The 24,336-nt window shown below is 43.1% G+C and overlaps 1 protein-coding gene across 6 annotated transcripts in view; it reads right to left on the bottom strand.

The window, feature by feature from the left end:
* The window catches only part of EBF4 (EBF family member 4), a 470,543-nt gene that overhangs the window by 14,891 nt on the left and 431,316 nt on the right, over positions 1–24,336 (bottom strand). For 5 of the 6 annotated variants that reach the window (XM_030190928.1, XM_030190932.1, XM_030190930.1 and 2 more), the window contains exons 14-15: positions 21,656–21,841; positions 8,113–8,316 (exon numbers count right to left, since the gene is read on the bottom strand). In XM_030190928.1, the coding sequence (XP_030046788.1) occupies positions 8,113–8,316; positions 21,656–21,841 (390 nt within the window). The remainder of the gene's footprint in view (positions 1–8,112; positions 8,317–21,655; positions 21,842–24,336) is intronic. The other variant, XM_030190933.1, reaches the window with a different exon arrangement.

The raw sequence follows: 24,336 nt of genomic DNA, 5'->3' as shown, positions 1-24,336 counted from the left end.
GAGTGCACCTGGGTAAAATACATAATTTCCTATTGTTGCTGTGAGTTATAATAAAGAAAGTAGTTGAGACAGTTTATCTGGCTTGAGAGTGTCTGAATACGTTACAGGAGGATATCATAATGCAGCCAACCTCGCTGAGGCTTAAAAAGCCACAGGGGAATTAACTAACAAAACTTGCTGGCCTCACTCTGATGAAAGGAGCAATGAACAAACCATAGACTGAGAAAGTATGTAACTTCTAATACCGAATCACAGTTGTAAACTTAGACTGCCAGTGCTTCCACCTGAAATAAACAAGACACTCTGCAAAGGGAGTGAGAGGCAAAGATCTCAAAGGTCCATTTTCCCTGCTAGCTCAACAGCACCCCTGGGTTTTTTTTTTTTTTTGCTTGTTTGTATATTTGTTTCTGGTGCAGAAACACCCTAAGGAACACAGGCTTCCTTTCTGCAGGCTTCTGTGCTCTCTTATTCTCATGTCTACCTCTTAAGAACATGTAGCTTTTCAGAAAATAGATAAATGGTGGTTAGAGTTTGGGTTTCATATTGTTATAATATATATACAGTAGAGACAGTGAACGTACATATATGCACACACACACACACACACACTGCGACATCCCCATCCCAACTGATAAAAAGCTGGATGCCAGTAGTAAAAGAGAAAAACAAAAGAACAGCATTGACTAAAGAAGTGCCGGTCCCAGGCAATCACTTGGTGAATCGTGTGGAGAGAGGAGAGATCCTCAAGTACCAAGAAATACAGTCTGAGACCAAGAAAATGTGGCAGAAAGATGCAAAAATATTTCCCATCATTTTGGGTGCCACCGGCTTGATTAAAAAGAACTTCCAAGCACACCTGGATAAGTTTCCTATAAGTGTTGCCTATATGAACTCCGGAAAGAAGCACTCTTTGACACAATGCAAGTACTATGGCGTGTGTTAGCAGTACTCTGATTTAGGAGTGAGGTTCATTCCTGTCATGTTATGTGCACAACTAACCCATTTGGAGAAATTGCCCACAAGAGAAATACAGTCACTTTTCTCAAAAGAACAGTAGTGTGCTGCTAGTTATTAACCGGCTATTAACTGAGTTTCTTCTGTTGTTCTGCTCTGTATGCCTCACTATCACCTTTACACAGGAAGAGAGAGCAAGCTGCTTCATTGCCCAGAGAAAACATGGGCATAATCTCTGTCAGACAGTGTTCCTTTCCAGAAGACACATACTAGAGAATTCTAACAGGGACTGTGTCTGCATTCCTTGTATAGTTAGAATGCACCTAAAGTTCAACAATTTTAGAAATATGCACATATTTAGAAAATACCCACACACATGAGCATGCACAGATATTCCATTTTATTTTATGCATTTATGTACACATTTTATAAAATTGATCCATATGTGCAAGCCCCACCCACACCATGCCCCAGAAACACCTCCAATCAGGTTGAATAGGTTAGATAAATTTATGTGTATGCAGGTTATGGGGAAAATTCTATAACTGAGAACCAAAATTTAAGCACCTAGAGGCCACACACTGAAAGTTAATTCTATAACAGAATCTGGGCTTTCCTTCTTTCTTGAACCTTCATCTCCTTCCCTCATTTTAACATTCATGCCAATGTTTCCTCTGACTCTCATACTTCTCAGTTTCTCACTTTAACATCCTCTTTCAATCTTCCACTGTGCTCCACAACTGTTTACCAGAATGGCCACTGTCTTGATCTTATCTTCTTCTCCAACTGCTCACTCTCCAGTTTCTGCACCTCAACTCAGTGGCGTAGCCACAGGTGGGCCTGGGCCCACCCACTTTGGGCTCAGGCCCACCCAACAGTAGCACATGTTTAGTGGTAGCTGGTGGAGATCCCAAGCTCTGTCACCTGAAGACTTTCCCCTGATAGTAACAAAATTCTACTCTCCACAATATTGGCACCTGCGCATGCTCAGTTTTCAGTGCATGCCTGCTGCAGACTGCCAAGGTGGAAAGAAGCATTTTCCTGCCAGCTGAGATATTCTTTTGGTGGTGGAGAGAGAACATTTGGTGCCCACCCACTTCTTATCTAGGCCCACCCAAAATCTGTTGTCTGGCTACGCCCCTGCCTCAACTGTTCCCCTCTCTGACCATCATATGATAACTTTCACACTTAAACACCCTCTGCTCCAGTCCCATCCAATGTCCACCAATACATTTAGGAATCTTTAAGCTATTGACTCTTCCACTCTATCCTCCAGGGTTTCAAACCTCTTTTCAACCACTATGTTATCCAAGTCAGTCAATGAGGCTGTCTCTTCCTATAATACTATTCTCTCCTCTGCTCTGGATACTCTCGCTCCTCCCATTCCCCATTCTGTAAGGCGTACCAAATCCCAGCCTTGGCTGACCTCTAGAATCTGCTACCTACATTCCTGTGCCCGATCTGCCAAACACCTTTGGCTGAAATACTGTGCTCACACTGACTTCATACATTTCAAATTGTTGCTGACCTCCTTCCAGTCTGCTCCTTCACTTGCCAAACAGGACTACTACATCCAAACTACTACTACTACAACTCTCATGGCTCAAACCCTCGATGTCTCTTTGCCACACTGAACTCTCTCCTCAAAGTGCCTTTACCTCCACCCCATTTCATTTTCTCCCCAGACTCTGGCTGAGTACTTTCATGATAAGGTTCACAAGATTAACCTTGAGTTCTCAACTAAGTCACCTCAAACCCCCTTCAACCCCTGCCTCCTTTTCTGGAATCACTGAAGAGGAAACTGCATATTTTCTTTCCTCCTCCAAACTGACTACCTGTCCCTCTGATTCTATTCCCACCCATCTACTTAGCACTAACCCTTCTATGTGTCATACTCTCAATCTTTCACTTTCCACTGTGACTGTTCCTGATGCCTTTAAACATGCCGTAGTCACACCACTCCTCAAAAAAACCTTCATTAGACCTTACCTGTCCTTCCAACTATTGCCCCATCTTCCTTTCCTATCCAAGCTACTTGAACATGCTGTTCACCGCCATTATATTGACTTTCTTTCATCTCAAGTTATTCTTGATCCACTTCAATCTGGCTTTTGCCCTCTTCACTCAACTGAAACAGCCATTGCTAAATTGTCCAATGACCTGTTCCTGGCCAGATTCAAAGGTCTCTATTCTATCCTCATCCTTTTCGATCTATCTGCTGCTTTTGACACTGTTGATCACCGCCTGCTCCTTGATACACTGTCCTCACTTGGATTTCAGGGCTCTGTTCTTTCCTGGTTTTCTTCTTATCTCTCCCATCGCACTTTTTGTGTATACTTTGGTGGATCCTCCTTCACTTCTATCCCACTATCAGTTAGTGTACCTCAGGGCTCTGTCTTGGGACCTCTTCTTTTCTCCATCTATACTTCTTCCCTTGGTGATCTGATCTCATCCTATGGTTTTCAATATCACCTTTATACTGATGACTTCCATATCTACCTCTCCACACCAGAAATTTCAGCAGGAATCCAGGCCCAAGTAATCAGCCTGCCTGTCTGACATTGCTGCCTGGATGTCTCACTGCCATCTGAAACTAAACATGACCAATATGGAGCTTCTTATCTTCCCCCTAAACCCACCTCTACCCTTTCCCCATTCTCTATCTCTGTGGATAACACTCTCATGCTCCCTGTCTCATTAACACATAACCTTGGGGTCATAGTAACATAGTAACATAGTAGATGATGGCAGAAAAAGACCTGCATGGTCCATCCAGTCTGCCCAACAAGATAACTCATATGTGCTACTTTTTGTGTATACCTTACCTTGATTTGTATCTGTCTTTTTCAGGGCACAGACCATATAAGTCTGCCCAGCACTAGCCCCGCCTCCCAACCACCAGCCCCTTGATTTGTATCCTTGACTCCTCTCTCTCTCTCTGCACATATCCAACAGACTGCTAAACCTGTCATTTCTTTCTTTATAGCATCACCAAAATTCATCCCTTCCTTTTTGAGCACACTACCAAAATTCTTATCCATGCTCTTATCACCTCTCAGACTACTGCAACTTGCTTCTCACAGGTCTCCCATTAAGCCATCTCTCTCCCCTTCAATCTGTTCAAAATTCTGCTGCACGACTTATATTCCACTAGTGTCGCTATGCTCATATTAGCCCTCTCCTCAAGTCACTTCATTGGCTCCCTATTCATTTCCGCATACAGTTCAAACTCCTCTTATTGACTTACAAGTGCATTCACTCTGCAGCTCCTCAGTAGCTCTCCACTCTTATCTCTCCCTACACTCCTCCCTGGGAACTCCATTCATTGGGTAAATCTCTCTTATCTGTATCCTTCTCTTCCACTGCCAACTCCAGACTCTGTTCCTTTTATCCTGCTGCACCATACTCCTGGAATAGACTTCCTGAGTCAGTACGTCAAGCTCCATCTCTGGCCATCTTCAAATCTAGGCTAAAAGTCCACCTTTTTGAGGCTGCTTTTAACTCCTAACCCCTATTCACTTGTACAACATGTCTGTTTTGTCATTCCCACTTAAGTATTTCCATTATTCTTTTTTGTCCTGTTTGTCTGTCCTGATAAGATGGTAAGCTCTGTTGAGCAGAGACTGTCTGTTCATGTTCAGGTGTACAGTGCTGCGTACATCTAGTAGCGCTCTAGAAATGATAAGCAGTAGTAGTAGTAGCAGTGGTAGAATACTAGCCTAAGTTTGCATCAATGCGCCAACATTTAGTTGTGCCCACTTATGCCATGTCAATAGCAGGTGTAAGTGGACGAGCCTTAGTTCTGCAATTTTACATAATCAAATGTTGGTCCCACCCAGGGCCCACCCATGCTCCTTCTCTCTTACATTTATGCACTATATAGAGCTAGATTTTATAAATGTTGCCGACAAATTTAAGTGCTCAACGCTATTCTATAAAGGATCCATGCCCTTTCTAGAATAGTGGCTAAGCGTATCAATGACGCCTAACTTAAGGTGCTGGCAATTATGCCAGTTGAAAGCAGGTGTAAATGCTAAGTTAATGCCAATCGGTCTGTTCTGAAACAATGCATGTAAATTCTAGAATGCCCACCTGAATGCCCTCAAAATACCCCCAGCCATCTCCCCTTGAAGTTATACGCTATAGAATTTCCACGCGCGTTGTTATAAAATATGATGCGCATGGAAATCCCAATTAATGCCAATTAATGCCAATAATTGGTTGTTAGCAACCAGTTAGTGGTGCTGATTGACTCATTAATTAATTAATTTGTGTGTACAAATTGGCAATCCATACTGATTTGCACGTGTAAATTTAGTCACCATATATAGAATCTGGGGGTATGTGAACTGTGTGCATCATTTATAGAATAACGCTGAGCACTCAGCTAGCTCTAGTACTGCATGAATTTACTGCACAATTAGCATGCAAATTTAGGCAATATGTTCTAGAATGAGAGGGTATATACGCAGATCATGGCTAAATGCTGGACAATTTTATAAAACGCAATTTCTGCACATAAAATGCATATATATATACTAGCCGTTGAGCCCGTTAAAACGGGCTAGTATGGAGTTCTGGCAAGGCCCCCTCCCCTCACCGCTGCCCCCCCCCCCCCCCCCGGAGTCGCCGCCACAACCCCTGCACCCGGCCCGGGCCCTCTCTTCGGTATTGAACTTACATCGGCGAAACGCAAGCAGCACATAGATCAGCTGAGCTCCCGTCAGCCTTCCTTCTCTGCCTGTGTCCCGCCCTCGTGTGACGTAATGTCGGCGAGGGCGGGACACAGGCAGGGAAGAAAGGGCGACGGGAGCTCAGCTGTTCTGCATGCTGCGTTTCGCCGATGTAAGTTTAATACCAAAGAGAGTGCTCGGGCCGGGTGGAGGGGGGGTGGCGGCGGCGGCAACCTCGGGGGGTGGGAGCGGTAGCGACGTCGGCAGCTTCGCGCAGTTTCCCTCTCTGTCCTGCCCCTGTCATCATGTATTGATGCGGGGGCGGGACAGAGAGGGAAGTCTCTACTGCACATTTGCGAGTGAGTACGGTCACTCGCCATTTATATGTTTGATATATAGACATCACTTTTAAAATGAACTCTATACTGTGTCAGTGCAAAGAATCAGAGCTGGAAGGTAGGCTTACAGCTTCTAGCATTGCACACGGGGGCAAATTCTATAAGGAGCAACCTAGGCAGCAAGAGAGCATGCAAATGGCAGTATGCTAGTCATTTACACACGCGTACATGATGGTGCATAGTTTGCCAGTAGGCATGCACAGGGGCGGAGTTTAAGCAGAGTGTGGGCACAGCAGATATGTACACATGTAAATTAGAATGTACATGTGATCATGCATACATCTAGGCACAGGCAATTATACCAGCTATAGGGCTGGTGGTACTTGTCCTCTCTCGCACTTGTGCTAGTATTCTGTAAAGAAAAGTCGGTGCCTACTTCTCTTTATAGATTAATCTTAAAACAGGCGTTAGAAGTAGCACTTATAGTCGGTGACCTGTTATAGGATTACCCTCACAACAGAGCCCAGTGCACAGCAGGGAATAATTTTTATAACAAGGCCTTTATATCAGAACTTTGCGAAGTCACCTGTTTGAAGCTTAGCATATAAATGCAATACAGGTTCCTATATGTTTTTATACAATAAGCTCTTGAACCAGTCCAGTAGTGATCAAATGGACATGCACCCACCTACTTTATAAAATCCACAAGTGCACTGCAACTCTGCTTCTGCTCAAGCTGTGCCCCAGGAATGTCAATGTATGCCTGTGTATGAGTAGATGTCCTCTTTTGGTGTGTCCACTTTTTATGTGTGTATTTGGCCATGCAATTTATCAAAAACCCCTCTCTGCATGCAAAACAGTGGAAAAGCCCATTATAACATTAGCCTTTGTGAATGCACTAATACAGTGACACGTGTTTTGTTTTAAAAGTTTTCACTATCTCTGAATGCTGAGAAGCAAGGAGTTCGTTGACCTGTGGGTTCACTCTTTGAGAGCTCTCACAGAAATGACTAAATACAAAATGATGACTACGGCTACTTCTGTTTTAATTTCACTTTGAGACAAGCTGGGATTGGCTGGTTGGAAACCTGCTTAGAAGGGACTGATCCTACTCCTTTCATCATTCCCCACTAGTTCCAGGTTTTCTGGGTTGAAAAGTAAGGGATGCAAATAAAGGGAATTAGCACTACAAATGCAAAAAGAGAACCAAAAAGATGATGCTGGCCTCAAGAAATGGAAATTCACTGATGAAACGCAAACAACTTTATTGAAGGAAACATCATGGACTGTGTTTCAATTAGCAGCCTGCATTGTAATATGTGCAATCTTGGTCTTGTATTCTACAGAAGAAACATTGGTCATGTGGACTTCTGTGTCACAGTCAATATGCCATATATGAATGATCGTTGATGCAGGCTGTCAACTGAAAAATAACGTTAGGGTGCGTCTGTACCAAAATTGTAAAATCATGTGTACAGTGGCTGCCTAATAAGAGCCCAGAGATAATGAGATATATACAGAGACCGTACTGCAAAGAACAAACAAAAGAGAAAAAAAAGCAAATATCAAAACGTGAGACTTATGGCATGATTTCCCAAGATGATCTTACAGCCAGTCAGGTTTTCAAGATACCTTCTAGGAATATGCATGAGATAAATTTGCATGCACTGGACACCCAGTATAAACAAATTAATCCCAAGTATATTGATCTGGACATCCTGAAAACTCAATGGGTGTGGAGTCATCAGGAAGGTTCAGGAAGCCTTGACCGACAGTATAATTGATAACTCTCCTCCACTCATTCATGGAATTGTTGTGAGTTAGCCTATCTTGTTTTTCAACATTACTTGAACATGTTCTAGCACTTACGGCCTATTTTTAAAACAGGTAAATGCGGATTGCAAATCCCAAGATGCATGCAGATGAGAATTAAAATCTCAGAGCTGGTTCAGACAATGATGTGTGTTAAGACCAGCTAACAACATTCCAGTGAGGATGTAGTCTTCTGGTCACTTTCATGCATTGCTGTAAAATAAAATACCATGCACAAATTCAGTGGCTTTCTTGTTTTTTCACTTGTGGGTTTTTGCTTGCCTTGGAGTACGAGACCAGTGGTAGACAGCCAAGATCAAGACAGCCAGACTCACCTTGCAGACTGTTGCTGTTGGTGCTGGTACAGGTAGGGGGTGGGGAGGTCTGCGGCCTCACAACAGGGGCAAAGGCGCTCTTCTGTTTGACAGCGGAGATCATATTTACTGGAGAGAAGGAGAAGACGCCTGCAGGGGTGGATGAGTTGCCACTGGATGGGAGGGTGATGGAGGAAGCCCCAAGTGGAGGACTGGAGGGCATAACTTAATGGGGGAGAAAAAAAGGAAACTGTAGATACAGGCAAGAAGAAAATGCCTTCCATGAGAAATAATAAGTTTGTGCAAATCATTAAAGGTGTTGGAGGCAATGACTGCTTAGGTTGCCTGGGCCTGGTTTATTAAGAAAATAGTTCAGCAAGTGCTGGTAATATAAAAAATTAGAGTGGGATGGAGGAAATGGGGGATGGGAGGAGAAAATATGTGTTTCTTGACATTTACTAGAGGTCTTGAAAAATATTATTTTCCAATGCATGCTCCTTTATCTAATAATTGCAATTGGTTAACAGACATGTGGATTTTCTCTCTTTTGTGTTTATGGGGAAAATTCTTAATATATACAGGCTGAAGTCATCTAGTGCATAGAAGGGCTATCAGATCAGGGCCAGCTGATGAAACAACCCACTTTACTACTCAATCAAAAATCATTTCACAAAAATGAAGACTGCATTACAGCAGTTAATAAAATGTAAGACATACTCATTTTATCAAAACTATAATAGGAGCTAGCCATGCAACAGAAATTAAAACTAAACACAATGGGGTCTATTTTCAGCATCCAGCAAACATAAAGTTATATGGATAACTTTACCTGTATTTTCAGCCAAACTATACACTTAAGTCTGAGTTCTGAAAAGGCCGGCACAGCTTTATAATTGATTCTCAAAGTGATACTACACACATACTTTCACTTTGAAAAGTGGCCCGTGAAGAATAACTGAACATATTTTCACCTGCTCATGAGTGGGAATAGTTTTCCCAAGGGAAAACAGGTACATAGTTTTGAAAATTCAAATGCATGTGCGTAAATATGAGCCCCACCCGCAAAATGCCTCTTCTCATTGTGGGTACACAAACATTTTAGAGGCACTACATCTAATAAATTTACTGCACACAAAGAAGGCCATATGCTAACCATTAATGTGGGCTAACACTGTTATCTCATAGTAGATTATTCTTAGAGTGAGCAGGTTTGTAAAGGCTCATTTTCAAACATAAAGCCCTATCTTACCTACAGAAACAGCTTTGAAAATCACCCTCTTTATTCAAAATAAATACCACACTAAATTTGCCATTCTTCAACTAAAAGTGAACTGCCCTGCAAACAAAAGTAAACATTTCACTACTACTTGAATGAAAAGAGCCATCATGGAAAATATAAGATAAACATTTCCACAGTAGACTGCACTAAAGATAAACCAGTAACCTGGTTTAGACAACAAGGCATATTGGCTTACACCATGAGCAAAAGTTTCAGATGGGAAAAAATTGAGACAAAGCGATGCCATTTTTATCCAGTTCTATCAGCTGGGACGAAGAGACTGGATTTGTCCAAGTTCATAAGAACATTCAGGAATCAGTTTTCAAAGAAAGTTATACACATCTCGGTGGTTGGAACAAATTTAATTTCCGTATCTGTATATTTTCAATGCGATACAGATAGTGTTGGGACACAAAACTGCATAACAAATGGGTAGAGGTAAGATGGCGCAAAGACAGGAACTAAATATCTATCATGGGGGTAATATTCAGCTGGCAATGGTCAGCATTTTTTTAAAAGTGTTGACCACCACTGCCAAACTTATGCATGGATATTCAATGTCGGGCCATGTCTGGGTATATGCAGACGTTCAGCACTTAACTGGATAAGTGCCGATATTAACTTCTTAACTGCTGAAGATAAACTGGACAAAGACAGGACTGCTGTTTTATGATCCAGTTTGGCCAGTTAACTTAACCAGTTAAGGGCTGACTCCGCCCTGACTCTCCCCCTGGCCCACCCATACAATAGCCAGTTTCAGCTTTAGTGGCTACAAGGGATATTCATCAGCTGAATAGTCCCTCAGGGCCCAGTCAGACCTAAAGTAAATAGAGAATTGCAGTAATGGCTGCCACATTACATGTACATGCAGTACTATTGACCATTGGGTTGATATTCAACGCGATTTAATCGGCTAGAAATGGCTCTTGGCCTGTTAAATCACCTATTAGGGACTAACTGCTAATTTTTCAGTGGCACTTAACCGGTTAGTGCTGTTGAAAATAACTGGTTAGCGCCAAAATGAAAACCAGCTATTTTAGGTGCATTCCGGGGGTGAAGTTGGCACTTGGCCGGTTAAGTGCTGATATTCAGTGCTTAAGAAGTCAAGCTAACTGCATAAATAGGGTCGCATAAAAGTCAGTCCTATCTTTATGTGGTAACCCATAGCCGGTTAAGTGCTGAATATTGCATTTAGGGGTCCTTTTACTAAGGTGCTCTGAAAATGGCCTACGGTAGTATAGGTGCATGTTTTGGCCACTAACAGAATCATTTTTCAGTGCACCTGTTAAAAAATGCCTTTTTTTTGGCCGAAAATGTATGTGCAACAAAATGAAAATTGGCGCGCATCCATTTTGGGTCTGAGACCTTACCGCTAGCCATTGACTTAGCGGTAAGGTCTCACGCGTTAACCAGGTGGTAATGATCAAATGCCGATTGCCACCTTTCTGACGCGTGTAGTGGACATGCGTAAAAAATGAAATTACTGCTCGGGCCACACGGTAGCCGGGTGGTAACTTAGAATTGACGTGTGTTCGGCGCGCATAGGTGCTTACATGGCTTAGTAAAAGGGTCCCTCAACTGGGCATGTGTTAGCCGGTTCTGTAAACTTGGAAATTCAATGCCGGTGCCCGGACGTGGCTCAGCACTGAATTTCTAGGTTTAACGCCAGCAGCGTTCTGCAAAACACTGATCACTGCCGCTGAATATTAAGTCCCATATGTATAAAGGTGCTGAATATATTATTACTGTAATTTAACTAGTGTGGTCAGCATTTAAATTACAGTGATTCCACTGCTGAATATAGTCCCTTCAGTGACTTGAGTTTAAACGTTCAAGGCTTTTTCTGCATCAGAATCTCAGTCTAATTAGTACCACATCAGATATAAACTTGATAGTGTGCCGAGCAGTGTTTGTTCAGGAACTACTGAGCTCTTGGAGTGGAGGAGTAGCAACCTAGTGGTTAGTGCAGTGGACTTTGATCCTGGGGAACTGAGTTCAATTCCCACTGCAGCTCCTTGTGACTCTGGGCAAGTCACTTAACCCTCCATTGCCCCTGGTACAAAATAAGTACCTGAATATATGTAAAGGTGGTATATCATTTCCCTTTACTCTGGTAAAGGGAAACTTCTGCATTTCTGTGACTATGCCTTACCTGGGCAACTGCAACACATCTTATCATTTGGGCAGCATAGTATAACATCATAGGCGCCCGGTATAAGAGGCTTGGGGAGGCTAAGCCTCCCCAGCTGCAAGCCCCAAGCCAGTGGCATAGCTAGGGGAGGCGCAGGGGGAGCAACTGCTCCCCCAAACGGATTCTTTTAAAAAATGGCGCCGTCCGGCACTTTTTTTAAACTTGCACTTTCTCTCCCCTCCCTTCCCACCGTTCCACTGCAAGCTTCGCTCCTGGACTCTCTGTTCTCCCTCTTCACCGCCCCTCCCCACCGGTCAGCCTACCAAACTGTTTGAGCTGGCGTCGGACGATCTTTCCCTCTCTGCTTGCATCATCACTAGTCCCACCCTCGCGCAGGCAGGAAGTGTCTGAGCTAGATCGAGAGGTGGTAGGTAGAGGGAAGGAGTTGACGCCAGATCTGGCAGCGTGCTATTGCTGCAGGGGCTGTTGAAGCAGGTTTGACGATCCCGGGGGGGGGGGGGAGGCAGAAAACTGTGCTGGACTCGGAGGGGACACAGGAGGGAAACAAAGCGTTGCCGGACTCGGGGAGGGGGGTGGTAGAAAGGCGGGCAACAAAGTGGTGTTGCACTCAAGGGAGAGAGGGGGCAACAAAGCGGTGCTGGACTCAGGAGAGAGAGAGATAGGGGGCAACAAAGCGGTGCTGAACTCGGGAGGGGGTTAGAGAGAGAGAGAGTGGAGAACAGTGGTGGTGGACTCGAGGAGGGGGAGAGAGGTGAAACGGAAGTGGTGCTGGGCTTGGGGAGGAGGGTTGAAGGCAACAGGTAAGGAGGTTAGATAAAGCAGGAGTCAGGGGAGGCTATCTAGACCTTTGACCCAAAACAGTAGTAAACAGTTATTGAAAACAATAGCCAAAAGATCATTAGAAATAAAGGACTGCCTATGCTGGGTCCACCTGTAAAAAGACTAAAGCTGCTCTAGTTGGATAGGCAGTGCCAGTGGCAGTAGCTAGGTCCCCCAAACAGATTTTCAAAGAAAATGGCACCTATGTGTCATAGGTTAAGCACCTTTCCAGCCCCTGAAGGAACCGTGAACTTGCTTCCCATCCCTGACCTGCCCCTCGCTTATTGGGTCACACCGCATACTGCTTGTCTGCCTCTCCGATCCCAACTTGGCTGCGAAGTAATTAAAAGTAAGAAAAGAAAGCCAGGCGCGGGGGGGGGGGGGGGGGGGGGGGACAACAAAGTGGTGCAGGGGGGCAACAAAGTGGTGGTACTGCACTCAAGGGAGAGAGGGGGGCAACAAAGTGGTGCGGGGAGAGAGGAAATTTGCTGGATATGGATGGATGGAGGAGAGGGCAGGGGAGAATGGAGAGTTGTTGGACATGGATGGATGGAGGGGAGGGAAGTCAGGAAGGAGATGCACATGGATGGAGGGGAGGGAAGAGATGAGAAATGCTGGACATGGATGGAATGGAGGGCAGGGAAGAGAGGAGAAATGTTGGACAAGGATGGAGGGAAGGAAAGACAAAGTAAGGCGATGCACACAAATGGAGTGGAAGGGAGAGAGGAGAAATGCTGGACTTGAATGGAGGGGAGGGAAGACAGAGAACGTAGATGCACATGGATGGAGGGAGCTGAGGAGAAATGCTGGATATGGATGGATGGGAAATTGCTGAATTTAAGGGCTGGATTGGAACACTTTGAGGGCAGATGTTGAAACTGGAGAAAGGATAGGGACAGGGCTACAGATGGTAGACAGGACGCATAAGGGGACAGAAGGATGATGGACATGGTAAGAGAAAAAATATCAAATGGAAAGAAGACACTGCATAAAACAGGAGACACTGGGACTAAATGCTCAGACAGCAAAGGTAGAAAACATTTTTTTTATTCAGAATTTATTAATTGGAATATGTCAGCTTTTGGAAATGTGCATCTGTGATATTTTGCATGTAAGTTTCAATTTTTCTAGTATTGCTGCATGCCGAGTCTGACTTCTTGAGGTAACTTTCCAGTTCAGTATTTTGCCTTCATATCTGTTGTGTCAGGTGTTTTTCATGTGTGATCAAGATGCAGTATTCTGCTAGCGTGTAGTATGTGCAGCCATTTTTGTTTTTGTTTCACTAGGTTGTGTACAGGTGTTTTAGAGCCCGGTGTAATTACAGTGCTGCCTTTCCACGCATAAGGTTGTAGCACGTCCTGTCCTTGGAATTAGTGCTGTTATGATTTGGTAAGGTTATGAGTGTGTTTTTGCACAAGTTTGTGTATAGTATTTTGCAGTGGAAAGATTGTGTGTTGGCCTTACTGAGGTGGCACCAAAACATCAGAAAGGGTATAGAGCCTAAATCATGGCACACTACTTTTGAAGGATCTACATATGGTCGTTAATAAAAGGAGCTCATTGTGAACACTATCCACCCTAAAAGGGTGTTTTGTGGCTCTATATGAGAATTATGATATTATGATCCCTTGTTTCATATTGTTGATGGTCTGCATTTTCCGTATGGGTGGTATATTGGTGTATTAGGTTCTGCCCAGTGTAATATTTATGGTACAGTAAGGTTCTGAGTGTGTTTTTGCACAAAGTTGTGCATAGTGTTTTGCAGTTGAGCGATTGTGGTTAGTATATGCTTTGAGCAACCACTTTATTCAATATCTAAATTTAATAAAAGGTATTGTGATTATTTTATTTTTACTTATTTTTTTTCTGTGTGTTGTCAGACAATTATGTAAGCCCCGCCCCTGGCCCCACCCCCTAACCCCGCCCCCTTTAGTCTCCCCAAACAGTTGGGCCACCGACCGCCTATGTATAACATATTACCATGCATTCTGTTTCATACCTTGTTCTGTTTGGCATTTCTCAATACTTTTCTCTCTGGCACTCTCTCACTCCTAGCTTTTTTCCCAACGCTGTCCCATAGCCCTAGGTAAAATTTTCCTGTATCCTCTTGTAGCAAGATAGGGCTCTATTGAGAGCTACTTCAGCTTTGGTTTCTGGCTGCATGCTAAGGATTCACATGATAGCTGTACTTCCCTCTCTAATCTCCAGTGAGTTTGAACAGTGTTACAAGCATTTGTTCAGATAGAGCCTAACCTAGAAATGGAGATCGGACCAGCTACATGGCAATACTCGGCACATGGCTTAAGGATGGTTCAGAGAATCATAAAAATGGTAGCAGATATAGACTGCAAAGGCCTTTCTAAGCCATCCAATATCAGCTTCCCCAATCCTAGGCTCACCCTTTCTTATTCATATGACGAGATCCTCTGCTTATCTCATGCTTTCTTAAATCCTGTTACCAATTGTCTCTCTATTAACGCCACTAAAATATTATCCCATGAATCTGCCACCCTTTTTGGGAAGAAATATTTCCCTAAGTTACTCCTGAGTCTACCGCTTTCAACCTTGCATTAGGTAATCAATAGAAATAAAACAAAATAAAATAAGGAAAAGAAAATGATATGTTTTTTATTGGACATAACTTAATACATTTCTTTTTTATTGGACATAACTTCATACATTTCTTGATTAGCTTTCAAAAGTTGCCCTTCTTCATCAGATTGGAAATAAGCAAATGTTGGTAGATGACAGTATATATAAGTGAAACATCAAAGCATTTCAGTGACAGTCTAACAGGATGGGGGTGGGTAGGTGAGAGATGGGGAGATATGCATGGAGACAGAGAATTGTACTTTGACACCCTCCTGTCTCCATGCATATCTCCCTGTCTCTCACCTACCCACCCCCATCCTGTTAGACTGTCACTGAAATGCTTTGATGTTTCACTTATATATTCCGTCATCTACCAACATTTGCTTATTTCCGATCTGACGAAGAAGGGCAACCTTCGAAAGCTAATCAAGAAATGTATTAAGTTATGTCCAATAAAAAAGGTATCATCTTATTTTCTTTTCCATGTTTTATTTTGTTTTATTTCTATTGATTACCTTTAAAAGTGGACTAACACGGCTACCACACCTCTCTACTCAACCTTGCATTATGCACTCTTGGTTCTAGGACTTCCTTTTGACTAGAAAATATCTGCTTTATTTGAATTACTTACAACATTGAGGTGTTTCAATCTCTCTCTTCTATAGCTCTTCTCTTGCTGCTGTTCTATCTAGATATCTATTATCTCTCTATCTATATATAGGTCTATAAGTTTGTTTTGTTTTGTAATATTACTTATGGTCTTGGCCAATGGTTCCCAGCCCTGTCCTGGGGATCTCCCAGCCACTTCAGTTTTCAGCATATTGCATAAAATAAATTTGCATGCAGTGGAGGTACTGCATGCAAATTCACCTCATGCATATTCATTGAGGATAACCTGAAAACTCACTTGGCTGTGGGATCCCAAGAACCCATTTGCGAACTCCTAGAGTAGGTTATTCCTTATTTTGACAGCACCGCTCTGAACTGTTTCTACTCTATTTATATCCTTTTACAGATACAGCCTCCAGAGCCGCACAGAATACTCTAGTCTCACCAATGATCTGTAAAGGGGCATTGTCACATTTTTTTCCTAATGGTTATGCCTCTCCTTATGTAATCTGGCAGTGCCCCAGCTCTTGCTACTACCCTGCTACACTGATATTATCAGATATTATCTCCTAATATCTCTTTCTGTTTGGTGCAGGTTAGTACCTTACCCTCCAATGTACACTGCCCTCTTGAATTTCAGTACCACAAATGCATGAGTTTATATATTCTTCAATTAAATCTTTAGTAGGAACATAAGAATAACCATACTGGGTCAGATCCAATGGTCCATCTAGCCCTGTATCCAGTTTCCAACAGTGGTCAATCCAGGTCACAATTACCTGACAGAATCTCAAATAGAAGAAACATTCATGCTATTGATCCCAGGGACAAGCAGTGGCTTCCCTATGTCTGTCTCAATAGCAACCAGACCTAAAGACCAGCAGTATATATAATGCTAATCAACAGCAGGAATTGTACCCACAATGTCAGGTTCATAGACAGCTATTCTAACCATAAGGCCACAACTCTCTTAATTGCTTAACTCTTAGGCACTGCTTAAGCTTCTTACATCACTCTTCATTTTTCTACTTCATCTGGAGACTCTACCCCTCTGCACGTCATTAAATCATCCCTTCCAACAATTTACTGAATACCACAGAACATATAATGTAACCATATGGGATTCCTACTTTTCAACATGTCAGCTGTATGCGGGGCTGCAGGCCATCAGAATCAAGTAAACAAAGGCTCAAGGTTAGGTACAGAAAAGACTATTAAAAAGGATCTAAACATCCGTGGGAAATCTGTAAACTAGAGAATTTTCTTTGCCTGCACACTGCCCTACAGTAAATCACACCTTTTTAGTGTTTTGAACTTTACACAGCAAAGCTAAAAGCTAATACAGTGACATATGGTATCATATCACGACACACCCTGTGCTCAGTCGTTTCTATAGTAGCATTATAACATCAAATACAAATATGTATAAAACGAGCTTACTGGAAATCATGTCTGCTGGGATGTGATGAATATTGTAATGTCAAATACAATGAGAGTTACGAGTAGAAAAGTACCAGAAAATCAAAAAGAAATCTACTGAAAAATGGAAAAGACAGGAGGTCCTCAGCACCACAAATCATAGTATCAGCAAAATAGGGAGGTCTTTTATGAAGTGGCAGTAAGTCCAATGCAGGCTTACCAATCGCTAATCCAGAACTATGACCGGGCTACCGCAGCAGCCCTGAGGTAGTTCCCACCCCCAGTGTGTGCCACTTCTGGCGCTACAAAAATATTTTTATTTTTATAACGCTGGTGTTTACCCGGTGGTAATTGGGCAGTGCCATGTGCTGCCCGGTTACCACTGGGTTAGCATGGGAGCTCTTACCACCTCCTTAATGGGTGGTGGTAAGTGCTCCTCCCCCCCCCCCCCCCCCCCCCCGAAATGGCTGCACACCAAGTGGTTCACTTGCCGCACGGCCATTTCTTTAAAAAAAAAAGACAGTCTTTTAAAAGGGGGCCTCAGCACATATCAAAAACACGCACTGATGCCAGCACAGGCCCCCTTTTACTGAAGCTTGGTAAAAGGACCCCTAAATTCACTAACATTCACAGAAGACCTCAGTCAAAAATTTTGTAACCCAATAACAATCTTTGCCAGGTTAAACGTATATAATCATTGGTCAGAAAAGACGCCACTCTTCAAAAATCTTAGTTGCAAAAACAATGGCTAAAGAGCTCTCACTTCTCAGAAAACACAAATTCAATCAGTTCTTCGCTCAAAATTCACTATAAATTAAGAAACAGCCCATTATCCCCAGAATTCTACAAATGGTGCTAACATTTGCGTGTGCAATTTAATTGAATAACGAGCCAATTAGCGACAATAATTGGGCTCTAACAATCAATAATTGGTGCTAATTGGAATCAATTAAAAGTTATGCACGCATAACTATAAAAACTACACTGGCTTCCTGTAGCATACACAGTTCAATTCAAGACTCTCGTACTGACACATCAACATATATTTAGGACTGTCCCAGCCTACTTTCACAATATTCTGCAATCATATAAACCGAAACGAGCTCTAAGATCTGAGATGTCACATCAGCTCTGTTTACCTCCCACAAAGCCATATAACTACGTAGAGACAAAACTACAGGCCTTCTCTGTCGCTGCCCCATCCCTGTAGAACGCTCTACCTGGATACCTGAGATCATGTGAAGATGCTTAACAATTCAAGCGATTGCTAAAAACGTATCTGTTCGTAAAGGCCTTTTCAGCCACATGAGGACTTATCTGTATGATTCATTAATTTAATTTTAATATTTTTTTCTTCCCTTCATTTCAGCTACATCCAGTTTACTGATCATGTTTCATCTTCATATGGTTGCAACTGCTACCTATCTAAGTCTATGTATGTGACTATTGTTTAAGACTATGTATGTGACCATCGTTACCCACCTTGGATAAAGACGAGATATAAATATAGTAAATAAATAAATAACATATTTACATACCCAGATCTGGGCATAACTTTTATGCACAGCTCCAAAAAGGAGGCATGGTCATGGGAAGGTCATGGGTGGATCGGAGGCATTCCTGTAGTTTATGCTCGTTGTTATAGAATAAGGGGGGGGGGGGGGTCCATGCCAAATTTTATCACAAGCATTTACAGCAGGGCTTAGTTGGTGTAAATGATTGTGCGTAAAGTTAAAGGAGTGGGGAAGTCCTTCCACAGCAATCAAACAAGCAGCAAACAGGGTGGAGGAATGTCCCAAAGAACAAACAGAAGTCTTCCAACAGATTTATTCTCCTTAAAAAGTCACATTAATCACTCCACCGTTTGCTCCTTGTGTCTAAATTCAGGTGCGATCCCTGCACCAAGCGCTATTATATAAATGGTGCCTAAATTGAGAGCCATTTATGGAATAGCACTTTGCATATTTTTTTAATTTTATAGAATTCAGTCTTATGAGACTGATACTGAGACCAAAGGCAGCCTGGCTAATTCCCACGGTGAGCGGCAAACCTGGAAATTCAATGGCGGGCTGTATCTGGCGACCAGCATTGAATTTCTGGGTTTTTTTAAGCCGCTACAAACATAGACGGTTAAGCCAATATTCATCATTTGACCAGCTCAGTTAAAGCAGCTAAAAATAGACATGCTATTTATGCGGGTCTATCTGGCCGCTAAACGTAGCCAGCCATCTGATAAATATTGGTGCTAACTGGTTGTTGTGCATCATAGCTGATGATCAGGCTAGCTGCTAAGTACTAATATTCAGCCAAGATAGCCAGCTATCTCACGCAGAATATTAGTGCTTAGCCGGTTTTAAGGCTATTTAACTAGTCAAGAGCGGTTACTGGCTGGTTAAATAGCACTGAATATCAGGCGGTATACATCCAAAACAACTTATCTTTCTTGTGGCAGTTTATTTTCAAAGGACATAGACTTATAAAGTTACATAGGTTATTAAGTAACTTTATAAGTCTATGTGCTTTGAAAATGACCACCAAAGTGTCTCAAAGTGCAAAGTTCAGCAAGTGAAGACAGATTTTTTCTTCTCACCCCAACTTTTCCTGATGCCTTCAAATATGCTGTAGTTACACCACTCCTCAAAAAACCTTCATTAGACCCTACCTGTCCTTCCAACTATTGTCCCATCTCTCCCTCCTCCTTTCCTTATCCAAGCTACTTGAACATGCTGTTCACTGCTGTTGTCTTGACTTTCTTTCATCTCAAGCTATTCTGATACACTTCAATCTGGCTTTCTCCTTCTACATTCACTGAAACAGCCCTTGCTAAATTCTCCAGTGACCTGTTTCTGGCCAGATTCAAAGGTCTCTATTCTATCCTCATCCTTCTCAATCTAGCTGCTGCTTTTGACACTGTTGATCACCACCTACTCCTTGATACGCTGTCCTCACTTGGATTTCAGGGCTCTGTTCTGTCTTAGTTTTCTTCTAATTTCTCCTATCACTCTTAGTGTATGCTCTGGTGGATTCTCCTCCATTGATATCCCACTATCAGTCAGTGTATCTCAGGGCTCTGTCTTGGGACCTCTTCTTTTTTTCTATCTACACTTATTTCTGTCGTGCTCTGATCTCCTCCCATGGTTTTCAATATCATCTTTATGCTGATGACTCCCAGATCTACCTCTCCACACCAGAAATAACAGCAGGAATCCAGGCCCAGATCTCAGCCTGCCTGTCTGACATTGCTGCCTGGATGTCTCACTGCCATCTAAAACTAAACATGGCCAAGATTGAGCTTCTTATCTTTCTCCCTAAATCCAACTCTCCTCTTCCCCTGTTCTCTATTTCTGTGAATAATACTCTCATCCTCCCTGTCTCGTTAGTTCATAACCTTGGGGTTATCTTTGACTCCTTTCTCTCTTTCCTGCACAAATCCAATAGACTACTAATACCTGCCATTTCTTTCTCTATAACATCACCAAATTGTATCCCTTCCTTTCTGAAAACACTACCAAAATCCTTATCCACATCCCTATCACTTCACGTTTAGATTACTGCAACTTGCTTCTGGCATGTCTCTCATCAAACAACCTCGCTCCCCTTCAATCTGTTACAAATTCTGCTCCTCTTAATGATTTACAAGTGCATTCACTTTGCAGCTTCTTATATCTCTCCACTCTTATGTCTCCTTGTGCTCCTCCCCGGGAACTCTGCTCATCGGGTAAATTTCTTATCTATATCCTTCTCCTCCATTGTTAACTCCAGACTCTGTTCCTTTTATCATGCTAAACTGGATACTTGGAATAGACTTCCTGAGTCCATATGTTAAGCTCCGTCTCTGGCTGTATTCAAATCTAGGCTACAAGCTTACCTTTTTGAGGATGTGTTTAACTCCTGTTCATTTGTTCAGTACCCCTGTCTGTTTCAGTCAGTCTCAGAATACGTAATTCCCTACTTCTTTATTTGTCCTGATGTTCTGTCTTGAATAGACTGCGTGCTCCGTGAAGCCGGGACTGTTTCTTACGTGTTTAGATACACAGCTGTGTACAGCTGTGGAGTGCAGGAGTAGCCTAGTGGTTAGTGCAGCGGACTCTGATCCTGGGGAACTGGGTTCAATTCCCACTGCAGCTCCTTGTGACTCTGGGCAAGTCACTTAACCCTCCACTGTCCCAGGTACAAATAAGTACCTGTATATAATATGTAAACCGCTTTGAATGTAGTTGGAAAAACCACAGAAAGGCGGTATATAAGTCCCATTCCCTTTCCCTTACATCTAATAGTCTAATAGTGTTATAGAAATTATAACTAGTAGTACCATGTGGGCTGCAGGAGGCAGCAGTGAGAGGAAAGGGACATTGGCATTTGTGCTGTCAGGTGTGGTGGGGAGTGAGTGCTGTGACCCCCCCCCCCCCCCCCCCCCCCCATGATTTGTAGGTGTCTGGTAGTATACAGAATATCTCTCACAATAACAGCTACTGCACCTTTTCAGTTAACTTTTCTCACTACTGTGACTCCAGTGCTATAATATTTTGGGAATTAAGCCCCAATTTCGTTTAAAGGAGCAAGTCACAGAGAAGGCAAACAAACAAAATAAAAAAGAAAAGTAAAGAAAACCAGACGTAATGAAAATGTCTAGGGTTTATCCACCCAGGTAAGCATACGGGTACTGCACGAAAGAGAGGAGGAAAAAGACTCACTAGCATAGGGAGAGTTTGCAGTGGAACCGTTGAGGAAACTGGGAGAGCCAGGCACTCCAAGGCTAGTCATTCCCGCCCCTCCATATCCGTTCATGCTGGAGGTGATGGTGTTGTAATTAGACTGCTGTGGGGTGGAGCTCGGCACATAGCCTCGGGGGGAGACACTGCTTGTGTTCCGAGTATAACCTGGGACAGGAAAAAAGGAAGAGGATCAGTGTTAAAACATAAGAACATAAACACTGCCATACTGGGACAGACTGAACGTCCATCAAGGCCAGGATCCTATTTCCAACAGTCACCAATCCAGGATGCAAGTACTTGGCAAGATACCAAAAGAGTACAATGATTTTATACTGCTTATCCCTATAATAATAGGGTCCAATATTCAAAAGCACTTATCCAAATAGCAGTATGGATAGTACCGCTGAATGTTAGGCATGCAAATACAACACAGCCTCGGGCACCTAAATAGAGGAACTCAGTTATAGAATTGCCCCCTAGTGGCTAAATGTTGCCATTACCCTTAATGCAGGTGGTTGTCAATGCTCTCCACATATATTCAGCATTACTCACTATTTATTTTACTTGTTTTTATTTACCAAGGCTTGATATGCCACTCAACCAGTTAGCAGTGCCATTCAGTCTATTAACCAGTTAAGTAAGTTCATAAAGTCAGGACAGCAAAAAGGATGTTCTAACTTTATCTGCCGAGCTAACTGGGTCTGAATATTGGCTGATGCCCAGTTAACTCCCAAGTGACTGCACTTAAAATCCAGATATTCAATGGTGGAGTTCAGAAATGGCCAGGCATTGAATATCTGGGTTTAATTCGGCCCATGACTGCAAGTGGATTACAAAACGCTGACCATTGTGGATTAAATGTTGCCCCCAAAATATCCATAACTCAGGAATGTAAAAATCCATCTGGTTCCCTCAGTACAACATTTACCATGATTCTGTACAATGAAAAGTGAATACATAAATTAAACAAGCAGGGTTCACTTCTCAACAGATATTCCTGCCAAGGAACTGAACTTTTTCATTTGATGTTCATCACCTTCTGCCAGATTCTGTACAGGTCGCCTATAATTGGGTGTGGATCCCAGATTTGTGTGTAAACTAATTAGCCAATTAGATGCTAACAATCAGTTTTGGAATTAACAAGCATTTAATTGGCAGTAATTAGGTTACAAATGGATTTGCCCTAAGCCCTATTCTATAACATGAAAGCCTAAATTCACAATCTGCAACTGCAAAGTGGGTGTGGCTATGGGAGGGGCATTCCCAGAATTTAGGCGTGACCTTAGAGAATACTTGCATTTGCCCACCTAACTGCCATCAGTTGGGCATGAGCATTTACACCAGTTTTTGGCAGACGTAAATGCTATGCCTAAAATTAGGCATGAACAGCTAGATTCTATATATGGCGCCTGAAACTTCCATGTGAAAAAACAATACGCCTACGTTTATTCTGTAAAGTACACCTAAATTTTATAGAATTTCCACGCGGTATAAATTTCCACGCGGTATATCAAATTATGCCAAGCGCCTCTCCATATGACCAAATGCAGTGGTGGTCATTTACGCCATGTTTTACTTGGCGTAAATCCCAGTGCCTAAATTAGGTGCAGATTGGGTGTACATAGATTTTAGAAATGCCCACACCCTGCCCAGGGATGTAGCCAGACTTCGATTGGAGGGGGGTCCACAGCCCGAGGTGAGGGGGACCATTGTAGCCCCCCCCAGTGCCGCCGACCCCCCCGCCATTGCCGACCCCCCCCCCGGTCTCCACCACCACCACCACCAACAACAACTTTGACCCCCCCCCCCCGCCGACGACCCTCTCGACCCCCCTCCTGCCGCCAACCCACCGTCGCCGTTGCCTACCTTAGCTGGCGGGGGACCCCAACCCCTGCCAGCCGAGGTCCGGTCCTCTTCTTCCGGTGCAAGGCTTCGTTCTGTTTCTGAGTCTGACGTCCTGCATGTACAACATGCAGGACGTCAGACTCAGAAACAGAACGAAGCCTTGCACCGGAAGAAGAGGCCCTCAGCTGGCGGGGGTTGGGGTCCCCCACCAGCAAAGGTAGGCGGCGGTTTGGCGTCGGGAGGGGGGTCGAGAGGGTCGTCGGCAGGGGGGTCCAGGGCCAAATCTACGGGGGCCCAGGCCCCGTGGCCCCACGTAGCTATGCCACTGACCCTGCCTATGGCCATGCCCCTTTTCAACTGTGGGACTTAAAATTTACTCACACCACGTTACAGAATATATTTAGCGAGTTGTGCTTAGCGGAGTTTTAAAAAGGTTTGGACGGCTTCCTAAAGGAAAAGTCCATTGACCGTTATTAAATGGACTTGGGGAAAATCCACCATTTCTGGAATAAGCAGTATAAAATGTTTTGTACATTTTTGATATCTTGCCAGGTATTTGTGACCTGGATTGGCCACTGTTGGAAACAGGATGCTGGGCTCGATGGACCTTTGGTCTTTCCCAGTATGGCAATACTTATGTACTTATGTACTTTATGTAATTCCAATTGGTGCTAATAATTACTTGCTAACTTCCAATTAACAGTGCTGATGAGCTAGTTAACCAATTAAGTTACCCATACTTTTAAAGAATACACTTTGATTTCCAAATGGAAATTAAGGAGCCATATATAGAGAATCCCAGGGGAAATGCCCAC

The sequence above is a fragment of the Microcaecilia unicolor genome, chromosome 2, assembly GCF_901765095.1.
Source record: "Microcaecilia unicolor chromosome 2, aMicUni1.1, whole genome shotgun sequence".
Classification (NCBI taxonomy): domain Eukaryota; kingdom Metazoa; phylum Chordata; class Amphibia; order Gymnophiona; family Siphonopidae; genus Microcaecilia; species Microcaecilia unicolor.
This window is presented reverse-complemented; position numbering and strand designations above follow the sequence as displayed.